Source organism: Heteronotia binoei, chromosome 21 (assembly GCF_032191835.1).
Source record: "Heteronotia binoei isolate CCM8104 ecotype False Entrance Well chromosome 21, APGP_CSIRO_Hbin_v1, whole genome shotgun sequence".
In the NCBI taxonomy this organism is placed as follows: domain Eukaryota; kingdom Metazoa; phylum Chordata; class Lepidosauria; order Squamata; family Gekkonidae; genus Heteronotia; species Heteronotia binoei.
Genome location: NC_083243.1, coordinates 3,814,068 through 3,826,413, shown reverse-complemented (window position 1 = coordinate 3,826,413; position 12,346 = coordinate 3,814,068). Strand labels below are relative to the sequence as shown.

At 50.3% G+C, this 12,346-nt stretch overlaps 1 protein-coding gene across 1 annotated transcript in view; it reads left to right on the top strand.

Moving 5' to 3' along the window:
* Positions 1-12,346, top strand: part of MDGA2 (MAM domain containing glycosylphosphatidylinositol anchor 2) — a 713,433-nt gene that overhangs the window by 430,974 nt on the left and 270,113 nt on the right. The window contains exon 7 of the mRNA XM_060261373.1: positions 9,675-10,004. Within this exon, the coding sequence (XP_060117356.1) occupies positions 9,675-10,004 (330 nt within the window). The remainder of the gene's footprint in view (positions 1-9,674; positions 10,005-12,346) is intronic.

Genomic DNA, 12,346 nt, shown 5'->3' with positions numbered 1-12,346 from the left:
AACTCATTTGCATGTTAGGCCACACCCCTTGACGCCAAGCCAGCCAGAACTGCGTTCCTGTGCTTTCCTGCTCAAAAAAAAGCTCTGGACACTATTAAAATATACAATACCTCCACTCTCTTTGTCCATATATTATCATTGAACCATTTACTTATATATTCACTACAAAATTCCTATCTGCAATTCACATATCAAAAATGGTCCATCCATGCAAAAATTGTTACAACCTGCCTTGACACTCAATATGACTGCATATAAGAAAGTCAGTGCTTTCTTAGAGGAAAGGAAAGGTCCCCTGTGCAAGCACCAGTCGTTTCCGACTCTGGGGTGACGTTGCTTTCCCAACATTTTCATGGCAGACTTTTTACGGGGTGGTTTGCCCTTGCCTTCCCCAGTCATCTGCACTTTCCCCCCAGCAAGCTTGGGTACTTATTTTACCAACCTCGGAAGCATAGAAGGCTGAGTCAACCTCGAGCCGGCTACCTGAAAACCGAGCTTCCGCTGGGGATCGAACTCAGGTCGTGAGCAGAGCTTAGGACTGCAGTACTGCAGCGTTAACACTCTGCGGCACGGGGCTTTGCTTTCTTAGAAGCGTTCTCTAATAATGAACTGAAAACCCATGGCGTTCCAAATCCAATAATATTGGTGTACGCAAAGATTTTGTTAATTTGACCTTGACTTACCTTATGCAAAATTCAACGGTGCTATAAACTTGCAATTAAAAAGAAGCCAACTAGTTCATCGAACATTTTCGACAGATGAAATATCACTACATATTCCCCTGAGGAAGGTTCGAATTGGACTGTACAGGCAGTTTGGTGTAGAGGTTAAGTGCGTGGACTCGTATGAGAGAACCGGGTTTGATTCCCCACTCCTCCACTTGCAGCTGCTGGAATGGCCTTGGGTCAGCTAGAGCTCTCGCTGAGTTGTCCTTGAAAGAGCAGCTTCTGGGAGAGCTCTCTCAGCCCTGCCCACCTCACAGGGTGTCTGCTGTGTGGGGGAGGAAGGTAAAGGAGATTGTGAGCTCCTCTGAGACTTTGATTCAGAGAGAAGGGCGGGGTATAAATCTGCAATCTTCTAAAACTACCGTCTTGCAAAATCCGTCGGGAGGAATATTTTGGGGACAGTTGTCCTAAAAAGAGTTGTGGATTTTGTAAAGCCCTGTCTTTCTTGTATGTATGGTCATACTGAGTGTCAAGGCAGGTTGTACTATTTTTGTAAGGATGGCCATTTTTGATATGTGGGTTGCTGATATGAATTTTGTAGCGAATATATAAGTAAAATGGTATGGCTCAATTATAATATATGAGACAGAGAGAGTAGAGATATTGCATATTTTGATAGTGTCACAGTAATAAAGTATACATTACTCAAGGAGAGATTCATCTGATATTTGTGGTTTGCAGGGGTTAGAATTCTAGCAGGAGCCCCTTTGCATATTAAGGCACACACCCCCCCCCGATGAAGCCAATCCGCCAAGAGCTTACAAAAAAGAGCCTTGTAAGCAGTTGGAGGATTGGCTACATCAGGGGGGTGTGCCCTAATATGCAAAGGAGTTAATGCCAAAATTCCACCTCTGGTGATTTGTTGCAATATCGCCCTCTTCCTAGCAGGGAACAACAGAGGTTGAAGAGCCCTTTACGGTGCAGTTGGCATTCCAGTATTTGTCACCCGGAGTTGGCGCTTAGCGTGAATATCTGCTGAATGAAATGTCTTGCCGCTGCTTTCTTCCTTGTGGGCATTTTCCAGTGCCAGGCGAAACAGAGCCAAGCATGCCCCGGGAGATTCTACGGGTAGCATTTTATAGGTATTGCTTCAAATGCTCTGCGTAGTTTAAAGGGAGGGGTGGCGTGCTCAACTCAGACCCCACTTGCATAAAAAGGTATCTCAGTGCCACAGAAAGATGCGGATTTTGATAGGAAAGTTATCCTCTCATCCGCTACATCCCTGACTGTATTATAAGGAATGGGGGCCGGGGGCGGGGGGAGATCAGTTTGGAAATTCCATTGGAGGAAGGGTAAAATATATATATTTTCAAATCTTCATGTAGCCTGGAGAGGAGGCGGCTGAGAGGTGATAGGATCACCATCTTCAAGGACATGAAGGGCTGTCCTATAGAGGAGGGTATGGAATTGTTTTCTGTGGCCCTGGAAGGCAGGACCAGAACCAACGGCTTATAATAATAATAATAATAATAAAATTTTATTTATACCCCGCCCTCCCCACCGAGGCAGGCTCAGGACGGCTTACAAAGTATGGCAAAATTAAATCAAAAGAGTTTCCGGCTCAACATTAGGAAGAACTTCCTGACCGTTAGAGCAGTTCCTCAGTGGAACAGGCTTCCTCGGGAGGTGGTGGGCTCTCCTTCCTTAGAGGTTTTTCAACAGAGGCTAGATGGCCATCTGACAGCAATGCAGATCCTGTGAATTTAGGGGGAGGTATTTGTGCGTTTCCTGCATTGTGCAGGGGGTTGGGCTAGATGACCCTGGAGGTCCCTTCCAACTCTAGGATTCTATGACTGTTAGAGCGGTTCCTCAGTGGAACAGGCTTCCTCCTCAGGAGGTGGTGGGCTCTCCTTCCTTGAAGGTTTTTCAACAGAGGCTAGATGGCCATCTGACAGCAATGAGGATCCTGTGAATTTAGGGGGAGGTGTTTGTGAGTTCCCTGCATTGTGCAGGGGGTTGGACTAGATGACCCTGGAGGTCCCTTCCAACTCTAGGATTCTTCGGGAGGTGGTGGGCTCTCCTTCCTTGGAGGTTTTTCAACAGAGGCTAGATGGCCATCTGACAGCAATGAGGATCCTGTGAATTTAGGGGGAGGTGTTTGTGAGTTCCCTGCATTGTGCAGGGGGTTGGACTAGATGACCCTGGAGGTCCCTTCCAACTCTAGGATTCTTCGGGAGGTAGTGGGCTCTCCTTCCTTGGAGGTTTTTCAACAGAGGCTAGATGGCCATCTGACAGCAACGAAGATCCTGTGAATTTAGGGGGAAGTGTTTGTGAGTTTCCTGCATTGTGCAGGGGGTTGGACTAGATGACCCTGGAGGTCCCTTCCAACTCTACGATTCTTCAGGAGGTAGTGGGCTCTCCTTCCTTGGAGGTTTTTCAACAGAGGCTAGATGGCCATCTGACAGCAATGCGGATCCTGTGAATTTAGGGGGAGGTGTTTGTGAGTTTCCTGCTTTGTGCAGGGGGCTGGGCTAGATGACCCTTGAGGCCCCTTCCAACTCTATGATTTTAGGATTCTAAGGTCGTATTACATTAAATTGGAAGGGCCAGTTTGACTGCATTTGTGAAGGCACCCGATTTCTGTGAGAGTTTTCTGAGCTTGCTCTTTTTTTTTCTATTTTAAATGGTGTTGATACGCCTTCATACAAGTGACCCCTCTCCTGTGAGAAAGGGAAGTCAGGTGGGCCTCCTGCAGGGGAAGGGAAGTGGGCTCCTGCCCCCCCCCCCATTTCCTTTCCTTCTGAGCCTCCTGCCACCAGGAGGGCAAGTCCTGGGTGCTCTGCAAAGCCAATGGGTGCCAACCTCCTCAGGAAGCCAGTTTGGTGTAGAGATTAATTGCACAGACTCATATGGGAGAACCGGGTTTGATTCCCCACTCCTCTGCTTGCAGCTGCTGGAATGGCCTTTGGCCAGCCAGAGCTCTCACAGAGTTGTCCTTGAAAGGGCAGCTTCTCTCAGAGCTCTCTCAGCCCCACCCACCTCACAGGGTGTCTGTTGTGGGGGAGGAAGGTAGAGGAGATTGTAAGCTGCTCTGAGACTCTGTCCTTGAAGGGGCAGCTTCTGGGAGAGCTCTCTCAGCCCCACCTACCTACAGGGTGTCTGTTGTGGGGGAGGAAGGGAAAGGAGATTGTAAGCCACTCTGAGACTCTGATTCGGAGACTCTGATGTAGTGGTTAAGTGCATGGACTTATAGGGGAGAACCGGGTTTGATTCCCCACTCCTTCACTTGCAGCTGCTGGAATGGCCGTGGGTCAGCCATAGCTCTCACAGAGCTGTCCTTGAAAAGTGCAGCTTCTGGAAGAGCTCTCTCAGCCCCACCAACGATACTTTTCTCAGAGCTGTTCTGCTCAAGAGTGGTTCTCTCGAAGCTCTCTCAGCCCCACCTACCTTACAGGATGTCTGTTGTGGGGAGAGGAAGGGAAAGGAGATTGTAAACTGCTCTGAGACTTCTTTGGCTAGCGAAGGGTGGGGTATAAATCCAATCTCGCTTCTTCTTCTTCTCCCCCCCCCCCCTCTGTCTTTGATCCTGCTCCAGCATCATAGAGATTCAGCAATGCAGAGATGTTCCGGAATATCTGAATGAGCACTCTGTTAACCATGTGAAGACATAATTAGAGCTTTCCTTCCCACCCCCAAAGTTGATCAGTATAATATCAGTGCATTGCATTTTGCTAGGCAGGAGTATCCGAGGTAGGGTCATTGCTCAGCTCACACCCTGCCATGTCTTTGTGTTTAGTATAAAACAATAGCATGTTGTTAGTGGGCCAAAAACCCCGTGCAGGGTACTCAGAGGCTTAGTGAGGGCAGCAGGCCAAGCAGAGTGTCAGCATGGCAGCTTCTCACTGGCCCTTGGCCTCAAACCCGATGCCCTGAAGCACATTTAGTCAGAGACTACTGCTGGAGGCAAGAGTTAAAAACGAAAGAATCATGACATGGATTCGACAGAAGCTAGAAGCAAATGTTGTGCAGTCCGTTCAAACAAGGCACACTCTTGGTTCAGTGAACTCCTTTCAAGATCTGAACTCTTGAAACGTTAAGACCAGCCAAGTTTTATTCAGAACGGCAGCTTTCGTTAAGCCTCCACGCTTCATCAGACAATGGAACGGGATGCAGCTACGTATACAGCTGGTGGGCTATATGAGAAATCAAAGTGGTACAAAGTTAGAATCCAATGGCAAAACAGGGAAATTAGCGAACTTGAAAGGACATTTGGCCTGGATAGCATTTGCGTGGGAAACCAAAAAAAACATTAACCTGTCAGAATGGGAGCATGACTGTAAGAGTGTTAATTGTTCTATTGTTTCCAAGTCTCAGTTAAACTGAGAACATGGAGACCGAGTCCTATGAGGAAAGGTGGAAGGAGCTAGGGATGTTTAGCCTGGAGAGGAGGTGGCTGAGAGGTGATAGGATCACCATCTTCAAGTCCTTGAAGGGCTGTCATATAGAGGGTGGTGTGGAATTGTTTTCTGTGGCCTCGAAAGGTAGGACCAGAACCAATGGGTTGAAATTAAATCAAAAGACTTTACGGCTCAACATTAGGAAGAACTTCCTGAGCGTTAGAGCAATTCCTCAGTGGAACTGGCTTCCTCCTCGGGAGGTGGTGGGCTCTCCTTCCTTGCAGGTTTTTCAACATAGGCTAGATGGCCACTTGACAGCGATGAAGATCCTGTGAATTTAGGGGGAGATGTTTGTGGGTTTCCTGCATTGTGCAGGGGGTTGGACTTGATGACCCTGGAGGTCCCTTCCAACTCTAGGATTCTAGGATTCTATGACTGTTAGAGCGGTTCCTCAGTGGAACAGGCTTCCTCCTTGGGAGGTGGTGGGCTCTCCTTCCTTGGAGGTTTTTAAACAGAGGCTAGATGGCCATCTGACAGCAATGAAGATCCTGTGAATTTAGGGGGAGGTGTTTGTGAGTTTTCCTGCCTTGTGCAGGGGGTTGGACTAGATGACCCTGGAGGTCCCTTCCAACTCTAGGATTCTAGGATTCTATGACTGTTAGAGCAGTTCCTCAGTGGAACAGGCTTCCTCCTTGGGAGGTGGTGGGCTCTCCTTCCTTGGAGGATTTGAAACAGAGGCTAGATGGCCATCTGACAGCAATGAGGATCCTGTGAATTTAGGGGGAGGTGTTTGTGACTTTCCTGTGTTGTGCAGGGGGTTGGACTAGATGACCCTGGAGGTCCCTTCCAACTCTAGGATTCAGTGTCTTTCCCAGAGGTGTTCCTGTCCACCTAATCTACTTTTTAAATGTGTAACATTATAAACATCGTTCTAGTTTGCTTAAAGGTGCCCCTGGATTCCTACTTCGGTCTGCTGCTTCAGAGCAACACTGCCGCCCACCTGGATCTGAGCTCTTCAAAACCCACCAACATTTTTAACATTCCTCAGTCCCATTTCTCAGTGTGTGTGTGTGGCGGGGGGGAGAGCAAGGTTGCATGGAACAGAGGAGCTGTCCGAGGTGTGGAAATAAGTATCGACACAGCACTGCTGGCCTTTGAAGGCATGTCCACACACGCACACGCCACCATCAAGTGCAGCCCGGCATAATAATTGTATGGCCTCTGTTTGGGGACTGATGGGCTCCTTGCACCAGAGACACGTCTGTGCTAGGGCTGATGGAAATTCAATTAAAGTAGCACCTGATTGGCTAAAAAGCTTTTTAGGGGTCTATGCTTTCGAGAGACAGAGCCAGTGTGATGTAGTGGTTAAGTGTTTGGGCTCTTCTCTGAGAGAACTCCTCCACTTGCGGCTGCTGGGACGGCCTTGGGTCAGCCAGAGCTCTGGCAGAGGTTGTCCTTGAAAGGGCAGCTGCTGGGAGAGCCCTCTCAGCCCCACCCACCTCACAGGGTGTCTGTTGTGGGGGAGGAAGGGAAAGGAGATTGTAGGCCACTCTGAGCCTCTGTCCTTGAAAGGGCAGCTGCTGTGAGAGCCCTCTCCAGCCCCACCCACCTCACAAGGTGTCTATTGTGGGGGGAGAAGATATAGGAGATTGTGAGCCGCTCCGATTGTGAGCTGGCCAGCTTGGAGAAGGCACTTGTCTCTTTAAATTGCTTCTCCAAACCAAGCCAGGTGGTGGTTTAGAGAATACCTTTAAAGCTACTTTCTTTCTGACTCTCCCCCCAATCTATTCGTCTTGCCTTCCTTCCTTCTTGTCTTGTGGCTCTCAAACATCTGACATTCATGTCTTGCGCCTTTCAAACATGTGGCTCTTACATTAAGCAAGTTTGGCCACTCCTGGTCTAGAGGATGATACCCGGGTACACAAATCATGCTGGATGAAGCAAACACAAAATCCAGTTCTGCAGAATGCCTGCTATCACGTACTGAGAAGTGAGTGCAGTCTGACTTGCTATGTCTGCACTGTGGGGTGCCTCAGGGAGCAGTTCTCTCCCCGATATTGTTTAACATCTTTATGCGCCCCCTTGCCCAGATTGCGCGGAGGTATGGGCTCGGTTGTCATCAGTACGCTGATGACACCCAGCTCTATCTATTGATGGAAGGCCGGACTGGCGATGTCCCTATAAATTTGGACCGGGCGTTACAGGCCGTGGCTGACTGGCTCAGGCTGAGTGGGCTGAAGCTGAATCCAACGAAGACTGAGGTCCTTTGCGTGGGCCGGGACGGACCGGAAGGGGAGATCATTCTGCCGGCTTTTGACGGTGCGCCACTGATACCAGTGCGCAGGGTCAAGAGCTTGGGGGTGCTACTGGAATCCTCGCTATCAATGGAGGCCCAGATAGCCGCCACCGCAAGATCCGCCTTCTTTCATCTTAAAAGGGCGAGGCAGTTGGCTCCCTTCTTGGAACGCGACGACCTAGCAACTGTGATCCACGCAACGGTCACCTCAAGATTAGACTACTGCAATGCCCTCTACATGGGGCTGCCCTTGTGTCGAACGCGGAGACTCCAGGTAGTGCAGAATGCGGCGGCCAGGCTGCTAGCGGGACTACCTAGATGGGAACACGTGCAGCCTGTGCTGCGGGATCTGCATTGGCTGCCGGTTGTCTACCGTGTTCGCTATAAGGTGCTGGTTATCACCTTTAAAGCCCTATATGGCCGAGGACCTGCCTACCTACGGGACCGCCTCTCCCCATATATTCCCCAGAGAGCACTAAGATCCAGCTCCCAAAACCTTCTACAAATCCCTGGGCCAAAAGAGGCCAGACTTAAGATAACCCGGGAGCAAGCCTTTTCACTAATGGCCCCTCGTTGGTGGAACCAACTCCCAGAGATGGTGCGAGCCCTGCGGGATCTGAATCAGTTCCGCAGGGCTTGCAAAACCCATCTTTTTCAGCTCTCATTTGGAACAGGACCTGACCAAACTGACTAACTATCGTAATTTTAGCCACTTTATGTTGAAATTGGAACTGATGTATGACAATATGTAAACTATGACCGACAGAAATATAGCACCTATTTCTACCTACTTTATATTTTTATATCTTTTAATCTCCTATTCTCTTATTTTTATATTTTTAAACTTTATTAATTCATGTAATTGTATTATTTAAACCATTGCTGTCTATTTTAACCGAATCATGCTTGTCATGTCTGTGAGCCGCCCTGAGCCCGCCTTCTGGTGGGGGAGGGCGGGATATAAAAATAAAATTTGCTTTGCTTGCTTTGCTTTGCTTTGCTATGTATTCCAGGCATTTCCCCTTTAGATTCTGTTCTGTTGGATGTTGTAGAAAGTTGTTTAAACTTAGTATATGAAGACCTACCAGTCCAGAATGTTTTGCCATGGAGAGACAGTTGCTGGTAGAAACTGGGGAGGGATGGTGGCTCAGTGGTAGAGCATCTGCTTGGGAAGCAGAAGGTCCCAGGTTCAATCCCTGGCATCTCCAAAAAAGGGTCCAGGCAAATAGGTGTGAAAAACCTCAGCTTGAGACCCTGGAGAGCCGCTGCCAGTCTGAGAAGACAATACTGACTTTGATGGACCAAAGGTCTGATTCAGTATAAGGCAGCTTCATATGTTCATATGTTCTGAGACTCTGTCCTTGAAAGGGTATCTTATGGGGAGAGCTCTCTCAGCCCCACCCACCTCACAGGGTGTCTGTTGTGGGGGAGGAAGGGAAAGGAGATTGTAGGCTGCTCTGAGACTCTGTCCTTGAAAGGGCAGCTTCTGGGGAGAGCTCTCTCAGCGCCACCCACCTCACAGGGTGTCTGTTGTGGGGGAGGAAGGGAAAGGAGATTGTAGGCTGCTCTGAGACTCTGTCCTTGAAAGGGCAGCTTCTGGGGAGAGCTCTCTCAGCGCCACCCACCTCACAGGGTGTCTGTTGTGGGGGAGGAAGGGAAAGGAGATTGTAGGCCGCTCTGAGACTCTGTCCTTGAAAGGGCAGCTTCTGGGGAGAGCTCTCTCAGCCCCACCCACCTCACAGGGTGTCTGTTGTGGGGGAGGAAGGGAAAGGAGATTGTAGGCCGCTCTGAGACTCTGTCCTTGAAAGGGCAGCTTCTGGGGAGAGCTCTCTCAGCCCCACCCACCTCACAGGGTGTCTATTGTGGGGGAGGAAGGGAAAGGAGATTGTAGGCCGCTCTGAGACTCTGTCCTTGAAAGGGCAGCTTCTGGGAGAGCCCTCTCAGCCCCATGCACCTCATAAGGGTGTCTTTTGTGGGGGAGGAAGGGAAAGGAGATTGTAGGCCGCTCTGAGACTCTGACCTTGAAAGGGCAGCTTCTGGGAGAGTTCTCTCAGCCCCACCTACCTCAAAGGGTGTCTGTTGTGATGGGAGAAGATAGAAGAGCTTGTAAGGTGCTCTGATTCAGAGAGCAGGGTGGAATATAAATCTGCAGTCTTCTCCTCCTCCTCCTCCTCATCCCCCTTCTTCATCACATGCCTTTAAAAGGCTGTACCCTGGTTGACCTCGGAGGTGCTCCCAAGCTGAGATTGTCCTCTTCGGACCAGCGTGGCTCCCCTCCGAAACCATCTTGACAGGAGTTGTTTCTTTCTCTTGCAGCCTTAAAGAAAGGACGCTTCTGGATCACACCCGACCCTTACCATAAAGACGACAACATCCAGATCGGCCGGGAGGTGAAGATTTCTTGCCAGGTGGAGGCCGTCCCCTCCGAAGAGCTCACCTTCAGCTGGTTCAAGAACGGGCGGCCGCTGCGCAGTTCGGAGAGGATGGTCATCACCCAGACGGACCCCGACGTCTCCCCCGGAACCACCAACCTCGACATCATCGATCTCAAATTCACGGACTTTGGGACGTACACCTGTGTCGCCTCTCTGAAGGGGGGCGGCATATCGGACATCAGCATCGACGTGAACATTTCCAGCAGCACAGGTGAGCGGGTTTCTGTAAACTCCCTTTTGTGTGCACTTGGGTGATGGAAGATACTTCTGTGGAATGCAGAGCTGCGGGTGGAAGGCAAGATATAAGCCGCAGAGGGGTGGCCCAGCTGTGTCTCGGAAGCCATGCGTGGCTCTTTCACAAATATTGTGCGGGTCTCAAAGCCCCCAGCGCCCCGTCGGCCGGCTTGGAGAAGGCATTTCTCTCTTTCAGTCACTTCACCGAGCCAGCTCACCTGCAGCTTGGAGAATGCATTTGGAGTTGAAGTTGCTTTCTTTCTACTGCTTCCTTCCCCCATCTATTTGCTTTCTTTCAATTTGGTGTAGTGGTTAAGTGCGCGGACTCTTATCTGGGAGAACCGGGTTTGATTCCCCACTCCTCCACTTGCACCTGCTGGAATGGCCTTGGGTCAGCCAGAGCTCTCTTATCTGGGAGAACCGGGTTTGATTCCCCACTCCTCCACTTGCACCTGTTGGAATGGCCTTGGGTCAGCCAGAGCTCTCTTATCTGGGAGAACCGGGTTTGATTCCCCCCTCCTCCACTTGCACCTGCTGGAATGGCCTTGGGTCAGCCATAGCTCTTTTATCTGGGAGAACCGGGTTTGATTCCGCACTCCTCCACTTGCAGCTGCTGGAATGGCCTTGGGTCAGCCAGAGCTCTCTTATCTGGGAGAACCGGGTTGGATTCCCCCCTCCTCCACTTGCAGCTGCTGGAATGGCCTTGGGTCAGCCAGAGCTCTCTTATCTGGGAGAACCGGGTTTGATTCCCCCCTCCTCCACTTGCAGCTGCTGGAATGGCCTTGGGTCAGCCAGAGCTCTCTTATCTGGGAGAACCGGGTTTGATTCCCCACTCCTTCACTTGCACCTGCTGGAATGGCCTTGGGTCAGCCAGAGCTCTCTTATCTGGGAGAACCGGGTTTGATTCCCCATTCCTCCACTTGCAGCCGCTGGAATGGCCTTGGGTCAGCCAGAGCTGTCTTATCTGGGAGAACCAGGTTTGATTCCCCACTCCTCCCCTTGCAGCTGCTGGAATGGCCTTGAGTCAGCCAGAGCTCTCTTATCTGGGAGAACCGGGTAGGATTCCCCACTCCTCCACTTGCACCTGCTGGAATGGCCTTGGGTCAGTCATAGCTCTGGCAGAGGTTGTCCTTGAAAGGGCAGCTGCTGTGAGAGCCCTCTCCAGCCCCACCCACCTCACAGGGTGTCTGTTGTGGGGGAGGAAGGGAAAGGAGATTGTGAGCCGCTCTGAGACTCTTCGGAGTGGAGGGCGGGATATAAATCCAATATCTTCATCTACCTCACAGGGTGTCTGTTGTGGGGGAGGAAGGGAAAGGAGATTGTGAGCCGCTCTGAGACTCTTCAGAGTGGAGGGCGGGATATTAATCCAATATCTTCATCTACCTCACAGGGTGTCTGTTGTGGGGGAGGAAGGGAAAGGAGATTGTGAGCCGCTCTGAGACTCTTCAGAGTGGAGGGCGGGATATAAATCCAATATCTTCATCTACCTCACAGGGTGTCTGTTGTGGGGGAGGAAGGGAAAGGAGATTGTGAGCCGCTCTGAGACTCTTCAGAGTGGAGGGCGGGATATTAATCCAATATCATCACCTTCTTCTTTCCACCTTTCATATACATATGAGCATATGAAGCTGCCTTATGCTGAATCAGACCCTCCTGGGTCCATCAAAGTCAGTATTGTCTACTCAGACTGGCAGCGGCTCTCCAGGGTCTCAAGCTGAGGTTTTTCACACCTACTTGCCTGGACCCTTTTTAGTTGGAGATGCCGGGGATTGAACCTGGGACCTTCTGCTTACCCAGCAGATGCTCTACAACTGAGCCACCATCCCTCCCCTGCTCTCCAGGGTCTCAAGCTGAGGTTTTTCACACCTACTTGCCTGGACCCTTTTGAGTTGGGGATGCTGGGGATTGAACCTGGGACCTTCTGCTTACCCAGCAGATGCTCTACCACTGAGCCACCATCCCTCCCCTAGAAAAGGATAAACTGAAGATTTCTTTCCACTTTTCCTTTCTTGAGGCTCTCAAACATCCAGCATTCATGTCTTGCGGCTCTCAAACGTCTGACGTTCATATTTTGCAGCTCTCAAACATCTGACATCTACTGTGTGTGGCTCTTATGTTAAGCAACTTTGACCATGTCTCGCGGTGCTCAGACATCTGATTTGCTTGTTTTACGGCTCTCAGAAACCTGGCGTTTTCTCTGTGTGGCTCTTAGGTTAAGCAAGGTTGGCCACCCCTGAGCCAGCTTGAGGTAGAGATCTTTGTTTTGATCCCCCCGATGCTAGAAAACCTAGAGAAACAAATGTCAAGCAGGGAGATGCT